The sequence below is a fragment of the Habropoda laboriosa genome, unplaced genomic scaffold (genome assembly GCF_001263275.1).
Source record: "Habropoda laboriosa isolate 0110345459 unplaced genomic scaffold, ASM126327v1 scaffold440, whole genome shotgun sequence".
NCBI lineage: Eukaryota > Metazoa > Arthropoda > Insecta > Hymenoptera > Apidae > Habropoda > Habropoda laboriosa.
Window position 1 is genome coordinate 226152 of NW_017100710.1, and position 23142 is coordinate 249293.

Genomic DNA, 23142 nt, shown 5'->3' on the forward strand with positions numbered 1-23142 from the left:
TAAGACTCAAACAGTCTTGCAGATGAAAATAATTTTATAAATAATCACTCGAGCCTAAAATTAGACTGAAAATAATTATTCGATTAACTCTGTTTATTTTAATTTACAGAGGGTATGATCTTAGTTGCAAAATGGTACAATAATTGGGTAAGGGTATGCGTTGAACAACCAGATCCTCATGGAGAACAACATTTAGTACGACTCGTTGATCACGGAGGCTATTGGCAATTTAGTAATGCAGAAATGAAAAAAATTAGATCAGATTATCTTACTCTACCGTTCCAAGCAATTGAAATATTCCTGGCGAATGTTCAACCGAAAAACGGTAAGTATGCATTTTCTTCTTGTGTAAATCGGTAAATGAACGTGCAATGTTACTTTGTATATTAGGTGAGTGGACGCAAGAGGCTCTTAATGTAGTTGCTCATATGTGTTATGGAATTGTTGGTCAAGCTCAAATCGAAGGCTACATCAATACGAGCACATATGTTAATTTATTTCTTAATATTCATAACCATGGGGTGAGTAAACGTTGTTTTTAAATAAAAATTCTTTAATAATTAATCAATCAATTATATTTGTACTTATATGAATCTCTTGGAACTAATATGTATTATCCACTAAATTTGTTCACATATCGCAGGTGATATCTCTTGCCGATGAATTAATAGCCCGTGGATTGGCGGAATCTGTACCATTAGAAAGCATAGTTCCAGAAGACAGTATAACACTTTCTTAAGGTATGAATTAGAAATTTAGTCTTTAACAATTGTGTTGTAGAGAGACCGTGCAGTGATAATACGTGATCATGTAAGTTTTTTAGTCACTACGTGCGTATATAATTTGAAATCATTTTCATACTCGGAGTTTCATACTTCACGATCATTTTTCATACTTTGAGGAAAATATGCAAACGAAAGATATTTCCTGATGTTAACCAGAAAATTGTTATTAACATGGTAATTTCCTTCATTCTGTTTGATATTCAGGTTTATATTTATTAAGTTAGATCGAATTACATGACATAATAGCATACATTCTCTTGTTAATACATTCAGTATCATTGAATATATGTAAGAGTGAATTATATTTAACGAGCATTTATAAATACTCCTCGTGTATGATTTATGACAAGTACAAATATGAATTATTATGTTTAGAGTGTGGCATTTTTTCGTGCATGGTTAATGGAGTTATTTTTAACATTGTTTCTCACGATAGTTAATGGGATAAAATTTAGATCGAATGTTTACAGACAATGGAGAATAATCGAGCGAAAGAAAAGCTTTTTCGTTCTGGTACTTATACACTGTCGAAATGTATGATAGATTTATTAAACGCCAAATGTACGATATATGACATATATGTATTTATATAAATATAAAATGCCACATTCTACCTGCAGAAATCGAGTAATAAGTGATTAGAAATAAAAGAGAGGACCTATGTACATTTAATATGATATTCAAACGATTTATAACGTAGGAACAGCTTTTTAACGGTGTGATAGTGTAACATACATTTTTGTAAGCTATAGTAAAGAAGGGTTGAAATTTTTCACGAATCGCAGAAACCACATGGTGTTTTTCCATGATACTTTTACTTCTAAAACTACCGTTTTTTCATTCTTCTTTTTTTTCTTTATACCATAATAAAACATACGTAGGACAAGTCCTACAGATGATACTGAGACGGTTTCGATAATAAGTTATAGAAACTCAAATAACTACGTTAATTTCGAATTTCAAATAAACACAATAAACAAGGAAATAAAATGCAAACTCTGAGACTGTTAACAGTAAAAGAAAAATGCAACTATATGTGTTATATTTTGCATTATTTAGTTCTCCGTTTATAAGCAGTTTTCGATCATACTTTTGTAAATAGTGTAACATTATTCCTCCATTTATAAAATATTTATATAATGTCTTATAACGATTATATAATAAAAGAAGAAAAAAATAACGGTTAGACGCTAGCTAGCTCTACACGGTGATAAATATGACAAGATATAAAGATAGTAAAAATTTATATATATTTTACACTTCTCAAACACTGATAAAAAAAAGTGATTTGCATTATAATTATACTGGACGAATCGGGAAATTCGCTTCTCCATGTGACCTGTATCATTTATTACAGGTCAAACTTGTTCATTCTAACGCGATTTTTAGTCGTAACTTAAGGTATAAGAAAAACTTATTTTGTCTACATCGTGTCGGATCATTGCTTGGATTCTTTATTCTTTCTTTTTTTTTCCATTTTTTTTTTTTCATGTTGTGTTCGATACTAAAAGAATCACAAAGGGCGGTGGTATCCTTAAATAATTGAGATCGCTATCTCCGAATTGTTAAAAACTGCATTATCGATATTGTCTATACATTTAATGCTAAAAGCTTATCATGTAATTTATATTACGTTAAACGATCAACAAAAAATTAGTTACTTTCAATGATGTGAAAAATGTATTTTTTCCTATCATTTTCTTTTTGTCGCGTAATGATAATATTAATTTCTTCCTGTAATATTTTTTGCTTCCGATTATCGCGGCAAGTGAACTGTTATCTCTTTGCTTCCTAACTCGTGGTTGAAGTTTTTTTTATGAAATAGTTATCTCATTTTAATTATACGGTGTATCGTTTATATATTTAATGATATAATGTTCAGCGGTTTACTTTCAAACATTTTCGCGTGCAACAACCGTATTCGTTATTCATAGTGATAAAATACCGTAAGTGTGATAAAAATTGAAAAATATTTGCAAAAAAAACATTTGTAACTGTTACATTTATTCAGCTGGAAACCACACATTTTCAGAACTGTTATAAACATAATGGAATTATTTGTCTAAGGATATACATAGGATACAGTTATTAAGCCGCTCATTATTCAATTGTACATGCTTCGATATATCACCGTCGTGATAGTAAGAATTTTCTAATTCATTGAAATATTTTACTTCACGGTTAGTACAATTAATTCCAATCGTATGTATCGCAACGAAATTGTTATGCGGATATTGTATTTTAATATTTGGTACATCTTTCCAAACAGAAGAGGTACAAAATAATACAATTTCGTTGATATGTCAGCACATATGTCAAGTACTGTACTCTTTACGTTGCGTACATATATTGTACATAGTCATATGCGGCAAACGAAAGCATTCGGTTATTCATGTTTCTTACGACTTCATTTATCATTATCGATTAAATTAAGCTCATTTTGTATATACCTCAATGTAATCTTCGGCGTTTTCATTAAATTTGCATCATTTTAATTGTACTACTATTGATTTTATATTGGTTTATTTATATAAAAGTACAAAGGAGCGACTATTATACAGCGTAACAACGTTATACATTAAACATGGAGACAGACAAAAGTGGTGAGATTTAAAAAAAAAAAACGTTCCTCCGCGCGTACACAAGGCAATGAACGTTGCTTGTTCGCAAGAGTTCATTTCCAACACCCCCTCTTTGGAAATTTACAAAAATATTAGGTATACTATAAAGCAACAAAATACTTAATAAATCATCTGCTACCTTGACATCCATCCCATTTAACTTATCAACTGTGGTGGAGATATTATCAGCTTCGTTCATCTTTGTAAATAACAAATGTTTGAGTAATGTGGCTTTATGAGCAGGACCTTTGAATTAATATACCTCTTCTAATTTAATTCACACTTGGTTTGATGTCCTACAATGTTTTATATGGCACAATTCAGCCGATTCGGATCATTTTCGTCCCAGTTTCTTGCTTCATTTTTCACTAGGATCGCTTGCATTTGCAATTTCCAACTATCAAAATTGTTCTTACCCAATTTTTCTATGCTTAGATTCTGAGTTGCCATCGTTTAATGTACTTACACAGCAAATATAACTGTTTTGCGCTTACTATTAAGATTTACCACGCTCGATCGATACACGTGCGCAGAATTTTTATACGGCTCAACCACGTGGGTTTGCCTGACAGGTTAGGTTACTGGTCTTTCTTTATTCAATCGATTTGCGTAAAATATATATTTACCAATTATTTTTCACTTCATATGGCGCGTTCTGGGTCCATAACCTATTGGTTTATTTATATAAAAGAATAAAGGAGCGACTATTAAACAGCGTAACAACGTTATACATTACACATGGAGACAGACAAAATTCGTGAGATTTAAAAAGAAAAAGCGTTCCTGTCAGCGTCTACACAAGGCAATGAACGTTGCTTGCCCGCAAGAGTTAATTTCCAACAACTACCTTTATTCTTTCTACAACATTGTTTACAATAAAAACAGCTAAAAATATAATAAATATGTTACTCTTTTATAAAAGTTAAAAACTATATAAAACACCCAATAAAAAATTGTTTGTAACGTTGGTATATGTACATATATGTATAAACAGCAATATGCGTCAAATTTTGTACAAATATGCACATTATTTTACATTTTAATATTAAATCATTGTAACGTTCATTAAAGACAAATTATTTCAAATTAAATTATTGCTGAAAATAAATAATAAATTGCTTTCAACACCTGAATTTTCCTTTTCTTAACCTCTACATCCCTAATCGATATTACGTATTCTACTCTTGAACGTTAAAGTTATTCAAAGGAAATTTAGAACACTATTAACTGTTGATATAATATTGGTATATTGTAACATTTTGTAAAATACATTTTGTACAATTATCTTATAATAAATCATTGATTTTTTCTTAAATAGTATTTCTTCATTTCTCCTGATGTTCAAGTTCTTTCCTTAATTCCTATAATACCTTAGAATGTCTACCTGTAATTTGTAATAAAGTAATTAAAACAAAAGCGCTAGAGAAACAAGTTAGACAAGGATAGCACTGAAAGAATGAGTTAGACAAGGAAAAGAATAGGGTTAGACGATGATAGAAAATTTTTGAATAAACTAACGCCATATTGTGTTTGGCTGCGCGAACTGACGACTCGTTACTAGGATCACAGAATGTGAACAGAGGTATTAGACAAGGAACGCACTACTGTGCGAGAAGGATAGAGAGAAAACGTTTCCTATTGGCCAGCGGGCCACCATGCTTCGCCATCTAGACGCTACGTCAAGTCGGCGGGTGAAAAATCATTAATAACTCAATAATTACGATGATTTTGTGAACTTTTAGAATTGGAGAATGAAGTGTGAACCTTTAGCAACTTTCTCATATAGGTTTGAAGGTCCTAGGTCTTTTGAATAATTAGTTATTAATATTTGTTGTGCGAATTGTCGGGAACGATAAGACAGACCTTTACAGTTTTTCATTAATATCATTGTTTAGTATCAATTCCCTGTACAATCTTTATATACATCTGGAAGGGAGCATCAGTGGCTACATTCTTTTATAATTTTCAGTAACATATACGTTGTAGTTCGATAGTTATTAAACATTATTCGGGAGAATGCTACACTCGTCGAATTCAGGCGTGACATTCTTCTGTCAATTTAATGGAATTTAATGGAATTGTACAATTATTTGTATACTTTTAAGATTGTAGAATGTAGTACGGACTTTCCTTTACATTCTGCGATAATTTTGGTAAGCGTATGTCATGTGGTTTATTAAATATTAGCAATTGTTTATAACAGTTGAGCTCACCCGGGTACGCTGAGCGGTGCACTCTGCCATATAATGTTTAATAACTCGTAACCTGCAGTCGCAATGTTAATAAAAATTACACGAGAAACTAACTAAAGGAACAGGCTTTCCAATGAATGTATCAAAGTGCATGAATTATACGGGTTAAAGTACGAAAGTAACGAAAAATTTTAAGGGACTGTCACGACATGTCGTATTGTTTCTGACATTCCGCATGAAAATTCTTAATAACTAATTATTGAAAGGATCTAGAGCCTTCAAACCTATATGAGAAAGTTGCTAGAGGTTTATACTTTATTCTTCAATACTAAAAGTGCACAAAATTATCATAAATAATGAGTTATTAATGATTTTTCACCGACCGACATGACTTGTGGCCTGGGAGATGAACCATGGCGGCCCGCGGACCAATAGGAAACGTTTTCTCTCTGTCCTTCTCGCACAGCAGTGCGTTCCTTGTCTAATACCTCTGTTTATATCCTATGTTCCGAGTAACGAGCCGTTAGTTCCCGCAGCCAAACACGAGATGGTGTTAGTTTAAAAAATTCTTTATCCTTCTCTAATCCTATTCCTTTCCTTGTTTAACTCGTTTCTTTAGCGCTACCCTTATTTACCACTATTCCCCTTCTTAACATACTCATTTCTCTAGTGCTATTCTTGTTAACTGCTATTCAGTTCCTTGTCTCTCTTCGCTATTGTTATCCTCGTCATCCCTCTTATGTTTAAGTGATACTTATAATCAAATTTAATTGTTTTAACATCACTAATAACGTAGAGAGTATAATAAAGTTTCTGGTTCATTTTCAAGTACTTTAATTATAGAATAATTAGCGTTTGGTGGTAAATAACAATTTAGATGGTAATTTATAATTATTGGAAGTATTAAATAAATTCGTTGCACGCTTTAACTTAATAAAACAGCTGAATATACTGCTATTTCATTAAATTAACCAATGTATTCGCTAGATTAGTCAGAAATTGTTTATAACTTTTATTAAAAATTGGAAAAATTAATGTTCTTTTTGTGTGAATTGCAGATGGAACCCTCAGGCTATCGCAGGAATCCAGAAAAGGGCATCAATATCAGGAGAAATGAAGAAATGCAGTTATTTATCGAAAAAACAATTATTTATTGTAAAATTATTGTTAAAATGTATTTTACAAAAGGTTACAATATACCAGTATTGTTGTACAGCATTTTACAGTCTATTTACTTCTCCTTTACACACCAAATCCCTTTCCTTTTGCAAAAAAACCATTGTTTAAACAATATTGCATTGCAAAATTGAATAAATTCATATCAGAAACCTCCAGGAATGAGTTTCCATCGAAAAAATCGAAAAAATCCCGAAATTCTAGCGGAAACTACGAAAATTAGGCGAAGATTTCGAAAATCGCGCGAATATACTCGTTCGGTGCTAAGGTCCTCGAGAATTCCTGGAATTTACGTCATTTCTCGGAAATGACCAAATTTCCAAGAATCGAGGCGATTCCAAGAATTGACAAATGGCCTTCGAAAATTTCAGTTCTCGAGAATTCCTGGAATTTTCGTCATTTCTCGGAAATGACGTGATTTCCAAGAATCGAGGCACTTCCAAGAATCGACCTCCTGTCATATCATATTCGCCTAGTACAAAGTAAGGATTTTCGATTTTCGAAAATTTTTGGCCGAAAATCGACTTTCTAATAGGCGAACATGATGTGACAGGAGGTCGATTCTTGGAAGTGCCTCGATTCTTGGAAATCACGTCATTTCCGAGAAATGACGAAAATTCCAGGAATTCTCGGGAACCGACATTTTCGAAGGCCCATTGGTCAATTCTTGGAATCGCCTCGATTCTTGGAAATTTGGTCATTTCCGAGAAATGACGTAAATTCCAGGAATTCTCGAGGACCTTAGCACCGAACGAGTGTATTCGCGCGATTTTCGAAATCTTCGCCTAATTTTCGTAGTTTTCGCTAGAATTTCGGGATTTTTTCGATTTTCTCGATGGAAACTCATTCCTGGAGGTTTCTGGCATGCATTTATTCAATTTTGCAATGTAATATTGTTTAAACAATGGGTTATTTTGCAAAAGGAAAGGGATTTGGTGTGTAAAGGAGAAGTTAATAGACTGTAAAACGCTGTACAACAATACTGGAATATTGTAACCTTTTGTAAAATACATATTGCACTGTTTATTTAATTTTTCAATGATATATTGTTTAAATAATGAGGTTTTTGCAAAGGAAATCAATGTGGTGTATATGGGAGGAGTAAATAGACTGTAAAATGCTGTAAAACAATACTGGTATATTGTAACCTTTTGTAAAATACATTTTAATAATAATTTTACAATAAATAATTGATTTTTCAATAAATAATTGCATTTCTTCAGTTCTTCTGATGTTGAAGCCCTTTTCTGGATTCCTGCGGCAGCCTGAAGGTTCCATCTGCAATTCACACAAAAAGAACATTAATTTTTCCAATTTTTAATAAAAATTATAAACAATTTTTGACTAATCTAGCGAATACATTGGTTAATTCAATGAAATAGCAGTATATTCAGCTGTTTTATTAAGTTAAAGCGTGCAACGAATTTATTTAATACTTCCAATAATTATAAATTACCATTTACATTGTTATTTACCACGAAACGCTAATTACTCTATAATTAAAGTACTTGAAAATGAATCAGAAACTTTATTATACTCCCTACGAAATTCTAACGAAAACTACGAAAATTAGGCGAAGATTTCGAAACTAACCTCATAAAGAATTCTCATTATACTGTAATAAAAAATATGAAACCATAATTTTTCATTAGTAGATGATTTATCCTATGCGCATGTTCTATTGATGTTAAGAGATCCGCAAAGTTCTACCCACACAATCCAATATGTGTAAATACCTCTACATGCGGATTTAATCAGACACGTTGGTAGACTTTACCATCTTCGATGGTTGGATTGTACATAATTGCTAAACTCATCGCTTGATATCGTAGAGGACATAACAAAACCTCTGATTATTTACACGATCGGTATTTCAGAACGTTGGACACAAGAATACATGAGGTGTTTGATCTATCCTGTACGTCGTCTGTGATTGTGCTTCGTTTGTGGTAATAGATGTATTCTTATACCTTGTCTGTATAATATATTTTTTTTCTACCGACAGTTGCCGATATGTAGGTCTCGAATGTTTGTACAGCCGGTATTAACTCGACCGAAACGGGATTGTAAATTAATACATGTACAACTGTTCTCGTCTTGTTACGAAATATTTCTTGTACTGAACTACTAATTCGATATTTCCTTTAACTTATATATTAATTCAACACAAATTGGTGTTTATATCGATATTAACTATGACTTTATTGAAAAATAATGAGAATCAGCGGTCGCATGTATTAATGCCGGTTCTTCTTAGTGCCTGTGCAATTCCAATTTCAATGTTATTTTGGTTCATAAATGTGATTTATTCGACTTTTTATTCAGATTCTGAAAATCACGCACAAGGTTTGTTAAAAAGCGGCAATAGTTCAACGTCTTTTTGTTCCTCAGTAGTACTACGTTTATTGTTTTGTAAACCTTAACCTTTCCTGCAGATCATTCAGTCGTATCACCATGGAGATGGTTGATCGCGGTTATGTTGCCGCTTTTCATGGCGTTTTGGGGTTTGAAAAGGAAAAGCGTGAACGTCAGCGGTGCTATTCTCGGTAATACAATTTTCCTTAAATATTATAAAACGAAAGAATGCAGATCAAATGTAATTTCATTATACATACATTGTAGACAAAAGAAAATATTCTATAAAAAATTGTTAGAGTGATTGTTAAGTACTTTGTTCATTATCTAATATGATGAGATGGGCAAGTAAAATGTATAATGTAAAATGCAAAATATTTACCAAAGTATTATACTGTATTACTTAGAGAAAGAGGTACGCAGTGATTATTTTGTGCAAGTTCTGCTTGGCTGGTTCCTATATGCATTATAAAGTAGCTGCTGAATATTATATTTCAGGATTATTCATGGGTTTTGTTCTGACACTTACCAGTTTCGCTCATATGGTTTGCCTCTTCTCATTCTTTGTTACCTCTTCAAAAGCAACAAAATTTCGTTCTCATCTAAAGAAAAAACTTGAAGTGGAATATAAGGAAGGCGGTCAAAGAAATTGGATTCAAGTGCTGTGTAATGGTGGCATGGCAACACAATTGGCGTTTTTATACTTATTGGATGTAGGATGTGTAGAAAGACCAGTTGATTTTGATAAGTACTATAGGAGTTCATGGTTGTCAGTAGGAATTTTAGGTACATTCATTAATAATATTCAGTGGAAAGATTTTCAGGCTATATAAATTCAAGTTTAAAAAGCACATTTATAATTTATAATTATAATTTAGGAGCTTTTGCCTGCTGTAATGGAGACACTTGGGCATCAGAAATAGGATCAGTTGTTGGTAGTGGAGATCCTTTTCTGATTACAAATAGAAAAAAAGTTCCAAAAGGTGAGTATCAATATACAATGTGGAAGTTCTTGGTTGAGTAATTAGAGTTTAAAAAAAAGTTGTTTACCCAAATTATGAAGAATCTATATACAGAAATTTACATATGAAATTTACTCTATTAGAATTGATTTATATTTATAGGCACAAATGGTGGTGTCTCATGGGTAGGTCTGCTTGTTTCTCTACTTGGTGGTATGACAGTGGGTTTGTCTCATTACATAACTATACTGATGACTGTAGACACAGTCGTACTGCAATTAGCAGCACCACAATGGCCTATTATCATTATGGGAGGAATTGGTGGTTTCTTTGGTAGCATAGTAGACTCTATCTTAGGAGCCACATTGCAATATTCTGGTAAGATATCCTGCATTATCACAGAGAATACATTTGTTTGTGCTCTGTATAATAAGAATTATGTCTTTATTATAGGAATAAATGAAAAAGGGATTATAGTAGAACATCCTGGAAAAGGTGTGAGACACATAAGTGGTAGACAAGTTTTGGATAATCATAGTGTAAATCTCTTATCAAGTGTTATTACTGCACTCATATTGCCAGAAATAGCAAAAGTAGTCTGGTTTTAAAAATATATATTCAATTATTCTTAATTATATACATTGTTGAGTATAGATATATACTTACTTAAGTGTTTAATTAAGTATGTATTTATAGGTACACATATTTTTACCACCAAACATATTTCTATTAAGTATTTATCATTTACACTATAATTTAATGGACGAAATTATTTTAAGTCTTTTAATATAAGAAACGTACAAACCATTTTTGTTTAATTTTTACTGATTTATGTTTATTTGTATTGTGCAATACAAATTACTTTTTTACTGTTGTAGCTAAACGAAACATTTATAAAACGTAGGAAAGAATATTGATTTACGTTTGTCGACCTCTTAACCGTCCATGTAATATGTATTAATTAAAGCTAAAATATTTTTAGCAATAATATTACGAAAATATGTATCGTTTAACGTTTAACATTAGTTCTTTTTACGTATATCGACCTTATCAAGTTTTCCAATTTTCCAGAAATTCTCCTTTCTAGATGTTAAAATGACTAAAACAGGTTTATCTTTTCATTAAAGATAGTTAATTTGGGAAGGGGAAAGGAGAATATTAGTTTTATTAACAGTTTAGATTGCAAATTTGTATACATTAGAAGTACTTGTATATTTCCTCGCATTTTCAGCTATATTTGCATGGACAGGAAGTACATCCTCACGATGAATATATTCTACAAAATTGCTATTTTGTATAAAAATCACGTGATGTAATTTGATATGACGAATTGCAATATCTGTTTTCAGAAGCTAAATAAAAATTTTTTTTATTTAAATTAATTACCTTAGTATTTCTAAAATATATTTTTAATTTATTAAAAAAATGTTAACTTAAACGTAAGTTATACAATGTTTGAGAGTTATGCAATAACGAAGTTTTCTTTAATCAAATTTTGCTTTGGAAAAACAACACATTCTTTTATATCAAAAGATTACATGTTAATACGTTTTATGGATTACCCAATTTTATGTTATTTTTATCGTGACCAAATAATAGTGCATAAATTGAAGTCGTTGTACCAATTAACGTAACGCAAGAATTTTTCCCTTTTACGTACATAGCAAACACCCGTTGATTACCAAGTTATTTTCCTGATAATGATGTGCGTTTCACGAAAGATTATTTCATTGAAATATTATTAATTAAAAATAGAAAAAAATCAATATACAATTGAGCCCTTGAGAATGAGATTCAATTGAACTAAAAAAAAATATCCTTGAAAAATTGAACTACATTTGTACGCTTTTATATCGAACGTTGTGCATGAACTTTTTGAAAGATAATCACATAGCTCACTTTGAAGGGCTCAATTGATTTAGAATTCTTATATAATAACCTTATGAACCCTCGTAATAAATTATCTTACAATTAGAGACTCGTTTAACAGGATAAAAGAAACATTTGTACAATAGACCCGTTTACGAAGTAACGAACTGCATAATATCCTCTCAGCAAATCCTAATTCTAAGAACTCGAACATCATTAATGTAGACTTTAACAATGAAATATACACGTACAGGTATAAGCATCCTTTATTTCCTCCTCTCTTCGTTTCAACGCTACTCCAGGAATATCTCTTTCTAAATTATACGTTCACAGCTTCAATCCTCGTATGACTCAATGAAAATTCTCAAACAATATTACATATTCTCCTTTTTAAACTAACTCTGGGATTTCTTGAAAAATATTGTTCTCGTCGTTTTCCAAAATATCATTCAATATTTCCTAAACCCTAACTCATTCTCCCTATCTAGTAAATCAAACCTATCTCCACTGATCTAATCACCAACCTTCCCTTCCTTACACTCTTTATTTCATTAAAAAAACATCATAATCTATATATATATATATAATCCTCAACAACATCTTTTTTTCTATAATTTACAACAATTCACTCGGGACTCTATCTTCAAGCTACATCCTTTCCATAAAACAACGGTTTATTCTTTGATCTTCAACGACTGCTCTTTACAGCGATTGTTCTTCGTCGATTTTCTTCGCTATCCAATCCACTATTCTATTCATCCTTTGATCTTCACTGATGACTTCTCTTCTCGATCAACGGTCCCAGTTCCTCGTCATCAGTCATGTGTCACAAGTCAGAATGATCAGCACTGCGTCTGCTCGCAGTCGAACGAATCGTTCGACTTCACAAGCACCCTCGCGTGATTGTCGTGACTATTGGGGACGGGATTGGCGGCGACCAGCTGCACGGTTTGCCTGTGCTCCTCGTCCACGGTCTGTTTCTCGTCGAGCGGATCCAGAGCGGACGACTGATAGTCACACCTTCTCCTCTCCCGCCATCGGACCTGCGGTCGAGCGGATAAACTGAAACAGTCAACGTCCCACAATGGACTTGACTCGGGCACGTCGTCACTGGCACGACACGGACAACTCTCTTCTTTTCGCTCAACAAAATAACCATCTCTCGCTCTTTACACTCGCCCATTCTGTTAGTAAGTCAGCTTGCTTTCTCTCTCTCTCTCTCTTTCTCGCTCTCGCTCTCTTTCGTGTCATTCCTCTGTATACAGTGACAATAGCTGACGTTGTTAGTATTATATTTATTTCGTTCGTCGGACTCTCGATCGCGGTCCGCATCGCACCATTGACCAGTCGTGCAATCAGATTCTTTTTTTTTCTTTTTTATTATTTTTTGCTTCTACTTTGCTCGATGTTGCGTGACTCTTGATGGAGGAGGGCTCTGATGGTGAACGTACTTTGGTGAACTGATGATGATGATGATGGTTCTGTTTGGTGTGTGCTGATCGAGTGGGTGCTAGATGAAGAGTGATGAAGTTAAGCTTGCTCTTGTTTTACTTGCTTTCGTTGATGATGCTTTTGCTGTGTTCTAGCTTTGTTGGTGATCGTGGGTTGATGGGTGAAGCGAGTTGAGTGATGGCTGTTCGGTGGGCGTGTACCCTTTGCAGGCTGGTTTGTTGTGCTTTTTGATATTTCGAGGATGTTAAATGGTAATTTGTTTGTTATTTATTTGCCGAGTGTTTTGGCAAACTAATTCGCAATACATCCATGTGAAAATAAATAGTAATATACATATTATTGTACGTATTGTATATTGTACACAGGGTGTCCCATTTCTAATTAATATCTAAATTATTTCCGTTGCTGTTAAGAGTAAGAAAAAATTACCAAGACGAGTTTATATGGTTTCTAATTCGTGCATCTGATCATGATAAAAAAAAGTCCCTTCTAATGATTATTGTCATATTTTTGTATATGTATAACGTAGACGAATTGAACTCCTTTTAGTCCTTTTTCCTTACTTTCAACAGTAGCGAAATCATTTAAATGTTCGTCTAAACGGGACACTCTGTATATAAGATTATCAAAAATGTTGAAAAATTATTCCCTTAAGATCCCTCTCGATCGTGTCTTCGATCGATGTGAATTGATATCAAAGTTACCGCAGCACTGCAAAGGACAGAACAGAAAATTGTCCAAATAAAATACAATTCTAGACGAAAAATGAATCTGGCCGAAGAAATGAACGAAAAAGCGCAGGACTGTTCTCGTGCAAAGTTTTAGCAAAATATGCGTGCAAATTCGTCTTTTATTCTTTATCTGTTTCGCTTTACCATGCTCACAAGATTACAGACAATTGTGACCCGGTGTGAAGTTTCACTTTTATCTCGAATAATTTGTACATAGTAATCATTTATACAATACCAGGATCGATAATTCCATTAATTTTATTTTAGCAGTTAATTGACGAGACAAAAGTGTTAATTCATTGTTGTAACATTGTAACATTTACAAATATCCCAAAAGCATTAACATAACGTATGTACAGACATAACGATCACAGTAAATCACGATTATTGCCTAAACTCATGCGACCAACAGAAATTTAATATCTTTCTGCAATATCATGCGATCATTTGCAATAATCCTGTTCGTCTCTTGGGCTCGATTTTTCTTATCCGTGGACAGATTTCGAAAATGTATCGAGGATAATCGTGCACCCGATCCAGCGCCAACACAATTAAAACGAATAGCTATTTACAAAGCAATTCTTACGATTCATCAAGCAATCGTTCATGGTTTTCCCGTAAATTACAGACCCCAGGCAATTAGGTAGATTTTCACGAAAATTCTCGGCCAATTCTTTGCAGAATTCCAGAAGAATTTCCGAAAGTTGGATAATCTTCTTCACCATTTTTTTTTCGTATTTCTTTTCTTTTTGTTAAAACTTCACAATTGAATGATCTCTGTATCACAAAATCATCGATCCTTCAGATGCTCTTCGAAGCTGAAGAATTTTTCCGAATTTTCCTAAATATTTCCAAATTTTCACCATTTCTACAAAGAATCGAATAAAATTTGTAAAACTCTTAACTCGATTGTTTTACTACGAACTAGTTAAGAACAGTTTACCGAGTAAATCTAACAATTTACGAGCCTTATCTCTCGAATAGTTTACAATCACAATCGAATAAAAAGAATTGGTTGTAACTATTATACCTTTCATTCGGGTTCAACCGATTTAAGATAATCGTTACGTTGCACAATAAAAAAAAAAAAGAAAAAAGAAGCAGGAACAATTCGATCGTAGACTAGAACAATTAAAATACGCAGCGTGAACATTCGCGAGTATTAAAAATTACGGCAGAAATTGAAAAGAGGTAAAAAGATACAAATGTTGGACAATGGAAATACGTGTAAACGTGTGGATGATGATGGTGTCCCGTTTAAGGCGTTCACATTTCTACGGGAACCGTGATTTTTCTATGTCTTGTGAATTTGCCGTACCGAGACGGTGGTTGCCGTGCAAGAATTTGCTCGATTTCGTAAAAGAGCCGTTCCTTCCCATTTCCTCTTGAACTGCGCGATCACCTAAGCAAGAACAACGTTTATCAATGGAGAGATTTCTCTGTTCGTTGTGCTTCAGTTAATTGGGACAACGTTTACTCACCTCGCCGTTGCAGAAACAGAATAAAATGGCCACGCAGAGACCCTGTGAAGAAATATTTATCTATAATTGAACCGTTTGTTATTCAAACGGGAACGTGTCCAACTTTTTGGTAGATATGCGTTGTTTTTATAGAAAACAATTTTGTGACGGTACAATAGTACGTTGGACAATCTAAATTCCTTTGGGTTTAACGAAGAAGGAAATCGGATTAATGTAGAAACTAATTGAAGATATTTAAAATGTTGAGATGATATTCGAATAAAATTCTACGTTGGTCAATTAATTTTGCGACGGTGTCAGAGTATGTTGAATAATTTAAATTCCTTGGGAGAAATTCGATTGAAGTGAGAAAAATTGAAGATATTCACAAAGCAAATTCCTTGGTTTTTAACGAAGCAGGGAATTCGATTAAACTGAGAAAATTTGAGGACATTGAAAAAGTAATACAATACATCCCAGAGGAACCCATTGAATTTTATGATCAAATTCTACATTGGTAGGTTACAAGTAATGAAAACAGAAATGATCGAATAAAAAGTACTCGAGTGTTTTTTTAATATTATTTCGCGGTATAATTACTTTTGTCTTAAATATCCCTTATTTCTATGTAACGAATGACTTATTATTATTATTCTTAACATCGTTTTCCTTTAACAATGCAATAAGCGTAGATGTGCAATTTTTTTTAACACGCAGAAAGTTTATTAAGGAATCTCTTTATTCATCCACAAATTAATTCGAGCTAACGTTTAAACACGTGTAAAATCAGTTTCTCAAAATAATCGTAAATAAACACTTTGCAGGATATTTCATAATTTTGGTATTCGACAATTTTCTCTCTTATTTCTGTAAGATCAGAATTTCTAGACTTGCACCCTTTCAAGATTGATTGATTATTAATTTCTTGGTATGCATTTAGGAATTCGAGAAGATATGTGACGAGAATTGATTAGAAGGTGAATAGAAATATTGGTTCAACGATTTCTCCGGGGCTAAAAGAAATGCGGACTCGTTTATATACCTGGAATGAGGCCGTTATGGCGGATAGAACCTCGTAGAATTGCTCCCAGGGATGGTTTTTCGGCGGTCTGAAGGGGATGACGAGATAATGTAGACCCAGAAGAGGCACGAGAAGAAGCGTTGCTCTGATAAGAAAAGATAACGATCGGTTATATCCTACTGAAACCAGTGACGTCATTAGAAGGGTGCAAATGGCACCAGCTGACGTCGTCGACACTAAAAGGACTGCCTACAAAATTTGACGTTTACCAAATTGTTATTATATAAAATTTTGAAATTATTTTTCAATAAAAATATCCTTCTAGTTAGTTGTAACGACAAAAAGCAAGCACTACATTTTATAAGCTCACCTTGTACACGTATGGATGTATGTAACTTTTACAAGGCTAAAAGTGTAAAACTCTATGCTAATTTACTTATTTACAAATTTGAGATTCATAACTGAAACTAATATTTTATTTCGTATTTCGTTGTTATTTTTCACATTAATTTTAAGCATGCGTGTGCGTACCTGTGTTACTTATTACAAGGGAAAGAATAAAGAAATTTGCTCTCTAATCATATTTTACTTCTGTAAATGAACGAAGAGGTAAGAAAAGATGTGTGTGTTAATAAGTATTTCGTTACCGAAATGCTTGACGCATAGACCTCGATGGTTGCGTGCCAATCGTGGGACCAGCCCTCAGCTTCATCAATAGAACTCGAACGATGTTGAAAAGAAACAGCAGATTCAACAGGGTGGAAACGCAGACTGGATAAACTAGCACGTTTATGTAGTTTCCCTCGTTGATCCAACACCTATTGGTGTGATATCATTGTTGATATACCGAACCAGTCTAATGTTTGCCTAATATCTATTTTTGACCAAAATTAAAAACCTATTACAATCCTAATCGTGAAACCTGATAAAAATTGTTAATTTACAGGGTAGAATTCTTTTATTATCACCGTCGGTAACAACGAATACGTTTTTTACAGGAGAATATTTTTAAAGATTCTTCAAGGAGAATATAAATTAATAACTGTAAAATGTTTAAACGACGATGGTTTTTATTTCATTTGAAGTATATGAAGCATGTGTAATCGAGAGCAAACAAATGCAGATAATACACATGCAAATTAACGTACAGCTGAGAAATGCAGATGCTTTTTCAACGAGACCTGCAGATACTGAATCTATACTGAAATTATCAATCTTATTTACGATGGAAATATAGAAACGTTTCGATTTCTACTAAGAAATCGTTTAAATAAGTGTTATCTCGTGTAAAATTTAAATGGACACTTGAATGTCACGATTTTTCCTTCCCCGAGTTAAATTGGTGTCCTCGAAAAATATACACGAAAGTGTAGAATTAAAAAAAAAAGGAGTTTCACGAGTTTGTCAACATTGAGATAAATTTTCTGCACTTTGCAACGAGTGGTTCAACACTCGGTGACCTTGAGATGCTAGTTAATTTCGCGCAGACTGTATTTGACAAGCGGTCGCTGAATTTTCGCAGCTGTGCTCGCCAGGCTGCCGCAGTTTTGTGGTTCTCTTTGAGCTCACTTCGGTACTTATCGATTGACGCACGCTGCGGCTGATTTTCATAAAGTTTGTACGCGGTTCTCGCGACAGAAATTTGAAAAACGTGCGAAGTTTGGAGGTAAACGATGCCTCTAGGGGCCATTCTCATTTTGCTTCAACTAAGCATGATTTGTCCTATTAACTGTATTTAAGTACATTTCATCTTCTCATCTAGTCCTCCACTAAAGTATTTTTCAATCGAATTATTTTCAACTATTTTTCGGTTTATCCGCGTGTAAATATTTCATTCGCGAAGAATATCGAACAGTTCGTTACGCGAAAAATGTCTGGATATTGTAATTTATTTGTATATCGAACGAATGGCAGGTATCTTTGAAAATTACGTTTAATTAATCGTTAATGTTTCCACTGCGGAGGAAGGCACGCATGCTGGTCGAGGATTTTAAATTTCCTCGTATATTCCTTGTTTTTTTGCCTATCATTCCTCGATACTGAATTAAAAATGAAAATTTTTGTAAACGAGAGCAGCAAAACGAAAGTTTTGCATGCAATATCAGATAACATTGAAATCTCCACCAATTAATGTTCGACTTCTTTGTTTTTCATTTACAATTAACTCCAGCTGTTTTTCTTTCGGTACCTTCAATGGTAAATTAATATTGAAAATTACTCCGTATCCTAAACGAGCAAAATATCATTTCAAATTTCCTATATTTTATTTTCTTATCATTTCCTTGTCAAATATTATCGTAGATTATTCCGTGTTCTATGAATGAAATTTCATTTCAAATCTCCCCTATCTCATCTTATCATCCTTTCCCTATCAGATATTTCATTATACTCTTCCAGAAAAAAAAAAAAATGTTTTACATAACAACTTTATTAAACGTCGTATTTCAAATTCTTTACACATCTTCCTTCTCGTATCTCTCGATCGTTTCATCTGTCTTTCGTTTTTACGTTTTTATCTGATTTTCCACTTCGATCGATATTGTCCCATAACGAAACGAGTTTTTCTCGACGAAAGTAGCAACGGCAAGAGAAGCTCGGAGCATTAACGCGAGCGTAATTGAAAATTTGCAAGATCGAAACGTTCGCAAGGTATATTCTCTATTTGAATTGTCAATTATTCGGGTACTTACTGTTCGGTGTCCGAAGGATCATCGCTGGTCGCCCTCAAAGAGGCATAAATCGTAACGATGACAGCGGGCACTGGCCAGCCGAGGCCCATCAGCCACTTTACTAATTTGTGCTCGCTTGTGAAAGCGCTAACGAGTAGGGTGTGCAAGTAAAAACCTTCGCACAACATCCAGGCGTAATTAGTGAGTAGGAAGTAGTGCAGGATGATGTGCAATAGGCGACACGTTATCTGAAAATTTCCGCGGCTTTTTGTTACACAGTTTCAATTGTTACAGAGGGAAATTCGAAGGGGAAGAGTCTAAATTCTCTCTAAAATGTTTCTGAACATTTCGTAGAATTTCGTGATTGTGATTACAAGCTCGTATTAACCCTTTCGTGACCGAATTATTTTGCTTAAAGAATTTGTCGTTTATCTGTTAATCGTCGCGTTTTTGTAATTGATATTAAATTGAGATGAATTTTATGTACACTCCACCGGTCACGAAAGGGTTAAAGAAGATTGGACTTTAACAATGTTAAATTTGCTAACTTTATGTACTATTCTTTCAGCTACCGTTGTAGATCATTTCTAGAAACTTTTTCCACGCGTTCTCTGGCCCCTTTCACGCATATCTCTATGTTAGAATTGAAAAATATTGCTTCGAAGCAAAAATATAATTTTTCAAAAAATACTCTATTTTCCTTGTTAATGTTTTCAATTATAAAATGTTATTAGTAACGAACGAAGCAGATTACAACAAAACTTCCGTATCAATTCTTTTATCTACTCACAGAAAACATAATTAAAATTTGGTTTTAATATCTCTTATGGTTTTTTCAAAAAAGTTGCATAAATTTTGAGAACACCTTTCAGGAAATCGCGACTGAAACAAGAGAATTCGACATAAAGTAATTTTTATACACGTTATCTTTAAATTCTTCTCTAAATTTAATTTCTTGGGAAAATATGAAGTCTACGGTAACGCAAGTAAGCATTATATTTATACTTTTCCCGCGAAGTGATACAATTTCCTTCGAAGATAGACGAGAGAAAATTGTTCTTATAAAGGATGCTCGGTTTAGAGAAGAAGGTAATACCGCGGTGACATTTGTTTTGCTAGGGAAAACGTTCGAAAGGTTTCCGGATCCCTTGTTCAAACGGAATGTCGCCTTTTTATCGTATACAGTGATAGTTCTGTTCGAGAAGAGTTTGACGAACTGGAATTGCACGCTACTGTAATCCCGTTTTTTGACTACAGACGCTTAAAGGTTCAACCGCCTGTTTTTATTAAGATAGCTCGCTTTGATAAGAAGAATTCCCTCAAAGAAATCCGGAAATTTCCATCTCTGGCTGTTAGAGCGACGGAAAGAACAATCTTTTCGAAGATAGAAGAAAATCTGAGAAACAATTTGTTAACCATTATCGAAGGAATTAATTAATTTCCAAATTCTCCAATTACAACTGGTGTAAAAAGAATTGTTATAAAAGCATGAGCTGTAATGATTTTTTTTTTTGAAAAAGGAGAAAATCTGAAAAAATTTGTTACCCATTATTAAAGGGATCAATGAATTTGCAAATTACTACTCTCCTTCTCTTATTGCATTCTATTCCCTTTTCTCTTTGCTTTTATTGTCCTCCTACCATGTATAATATTAATTCTATATTCAGCAAAGATATCAACTGTGAAAATTTAAATAAGAAAAGAAACATATCGTGCCTCTTAGCTATGACAACTCTATACAATTTCAGAAGATCCATTATCTACCTTTTAAACCAGTAATGCTAATTTATCTTTGTATACCAAAGGGTTACTCTACTCGTGTATTTAAATAAATAAAAATAAAAATATTGCAAATAAAATCGGGAAATCATTCGTTTTCACTATTGATCGATAAATTTCACAAGTCAAAGCCTTTAATTACCCAAACGACACGCGTTGAGACGAAATCCGTGTATTTAAATAAATCAAAATAAAACTGTTACAAATAAAGAAGAGAAATTATCCGTTTTTGTTATCGATGATCGGTAATTTCGTAAGTTTTTGGTAACTCTTTACACAATTTTAGAAGATCGATCGATAACGCTCATTTATCTTCGTATACCAAATGATTACTCTATTCGTGTATTTGAATAAATAAAACTAAAAATATTGCAAATAAAAACGGGAAATCATTCGTTTTCACTATTGATCGATAAAATTCACAACTCAGAGAGCCTATAATTACTCAAACGATACGCCGTGAGACGAAATTCTCGCGTGAACTACTGGGTCGAGAGCTAAGTAAAGAGTGAAGAGAGAACCAGGTCCTCGTACGTACCCCATTGTTCAACAGTAAATCCGTGTTCGCGACGATGCATCTGTACCAGACCAGCCACAGCGCGTTATTTACAGCGAACGAAGCGAACAGGTTCATATGAAGAGTGATCCTGGCGCACCTCAGAGAGCTGCATTCAACAAACGGATAATAAAAGCGCGCAGAAACTGTTAACCCTTTCTAACCCAAAATTATACAAGCTTCGTTAAAGAAAAATTTATTTTCTTCCGGATTTTTTGTTACATTTTTCTTATCGATATTTACCATCGGAGGATAAATGCAACGTGTGCGCTGTAAAAATAGAAAATGTCCATTTAAACCCATTGGGCTGGAAAGGGTTAAAAGTCTTTTGCCACCTTTTTGACGTCTTTCGGATGAAATTCTTTTGTACCTTCGCGAAAGAGCTTTTCAAGAATGTAATCACTTATGGGAATGTTAACAGACACACATTTTTTGAAACATTATTTTACTTTCTTAAACAATTTTTATAGTGTTTTTTCCAGCGAATGTGGTTTTTCTGTGAATACTAGAAAATGAGAATATTTGGAGTGATAAAAGATACCTTCTTTAATATTGAGATTAAATGTTTGAAAAATGATTTGATGAAAATTCTTGAAAAAATCTGCAATTTCTATAAATTTGAATATTCACAGAAATTCAATATTTGTTCCAATAAATTAACAAGCATTTCACAGAAAAATACGTATTATACGAATTGTATAAAAAAAGAGAACAATATTAATTTCATTCGTGATAGTGTCAAGCTTATTTTACTTTTATATTTGACATATTCAATAATCTGACAGTTAAATCTTATCAGACATGATCCGTGTTTATTCTGCATTGGTAAACATACTATGTGCATAAATTTGCAGCCTGACAGTTTTTCGAGGTTTCTCGAAGCAGGCTAGCATTGATCTCCGTAACTCCATCTCGAACGAGCTTTTCTTTTAATGGAAAAACTAGGGAAAATGAGAAAAAAGGCGTGGATTCGATTCGAATCCGCCATCGACTCACCGGAAATAGGTGAGAATACCTAACGAGAGCAGCAACGCGACCAACGATATCGCGTATCCGGTCTCGTAAAGTCCGTTAATCCCTTGCTGCCACTGAAATTAGAATCAATACCGTCATTAGTATCAATCTTCTCGATACATTCACTTCGAAATAGAAACAGATGCATGTATCGTAAAATGAACAATGAATAGCGTTAAAAGAAAAATTGTCGTATTTTAAAATTGAGAAAAAGTATACCTCTGCCGGCCATAAGTATTAGGACACCTACTCCGTGTGGAATAATTATGAGAAAACGTTGCAAATTTATTACGGAAATCCAACTCTTTTATTTTATTTTCATTTTATTCAATTTTTTTATTTTATTTAGTATTCGATGTTATAAGGCACACGTAAGTCGAGTGAAACGGCAGATTTATGATAAAAGTCGCAATGTTGCTTTATATTTTGGTTTCGTCGACATAACCGCCACTTGTTTCTTGATCACGGCTTTCACGAGTTTTGGCATTCTTGAAGTCAGT

The 23142-nt window shown here is 33.3% G+C and overlaps 3 protein-coding genes across 3 annotated transcripts in view; 2 read left to right on the forward strand and 1 right to left on the reverse strand.

The window, feature by feature from the left end:
* The window catches only part of LOC108577010 (KH domain-containing protein akap-1), a 2233-nt gene extending 1455 nt beyond the window's left edge, over window positions 1-778 (forward strand). Inside the window, exons 3-5 of the mRNA XM_017940089.1 lie at window positions 110-325; window positions 391-521; window positions 644-778. Coding sequence (XP_017795578.1) covers window positions 110-325; window positions 391-521; window positions 644-739 — 443 coding nt within the window. The 3' untranslated portion in view covers window positions 740-778. The remainder of the gene's footprint in view (window positions 1-109; window positions 326-390; window positions 522-643) is intronic.
* An 8191-nt stretch (window positions 779-8969) lies between these two features.
* Window positions 8970-10699, forward strand: LOC108576969 (transmembrane protein 19). The gene is made up of 6 exons (XM_017940046.1): window positions 8970-9120; window positions 9210-9320; window positions 9628-9915; window positions 10008-10112; window positions 10254-10469; window positions 10545-10699. Exons 1-6 carry the CDS (start codon window positions 8970-8972, stop codon window positions 10697-10699), a joined length of 1026 nt encoding a protein of 341 aa, XP_017795535.1.
* A 2103-nt stretch (window positions 10700-12802) lies between these two features.
* The window catches only part of LOC108577029 (calcitonin gene-related peptide type 1 receptor-like), a 213834-nt gene continuing 203494 nt past the window's right edge, over window positions 12803-23142 (reverse strand). Inside the window, exons 7-14 of the mRNA XM_017940112.1 lie at window positions 22625-22716; window positions 21611-21737; window positions 19315-19541; window positions 17272-17442; window positions 16646-16769; window positions 15625-15666; window positions 15462-15545; window positions 12803-13003 (exon numbers count right to left, since the gene is read on the reverse strand). Of these exons, the coding sequence (XP_017795601.1) occupies window positions 12803-13003; window positions 15462-15545; window positions 15625-15666; window positions 16646-16769; window positions 17272-17442; window positions 19315-19541; window positions 21611-21737; window positions 22625-22716 (1068 nt within the window). The remainder of the gene's footprint in view (window positions 13004-15461; window positions 15546-15624; window positions 15667-16645; window positions 16770-17271; window positions 17443-19314; window positions 19542-21610; window positions 21738-22624; window positions 22717-23142) is intronic.

What these genes read in the sequence shown, in the direction of transcription:
- LOC108576969 (XM_017940046.1), top strand. Translation starts at nt 8,970, where the DNA reads ATGACTTTATTGAAAAATAATGAGAATCAGCGGTCGCATGTATTAATG. An exon ending in CGTCAGCGGTGCTATTCTCG is followed by an intron (nt 9,321 to 9,627) that starts GTAATACAATTT and finishes ATTATATTTCAG; the next exon opens with GATTATTCATGGGTTTTGTT. An exon ending in GTTGTCAGTAGGAATTTTAG is followed by an intron (nt 9,916 to 10,007) that starts GTACATTCATTA and finishes ATTATAATTTAG; the next exon opens with GAGCTTTTGCCTGCTGTAAT.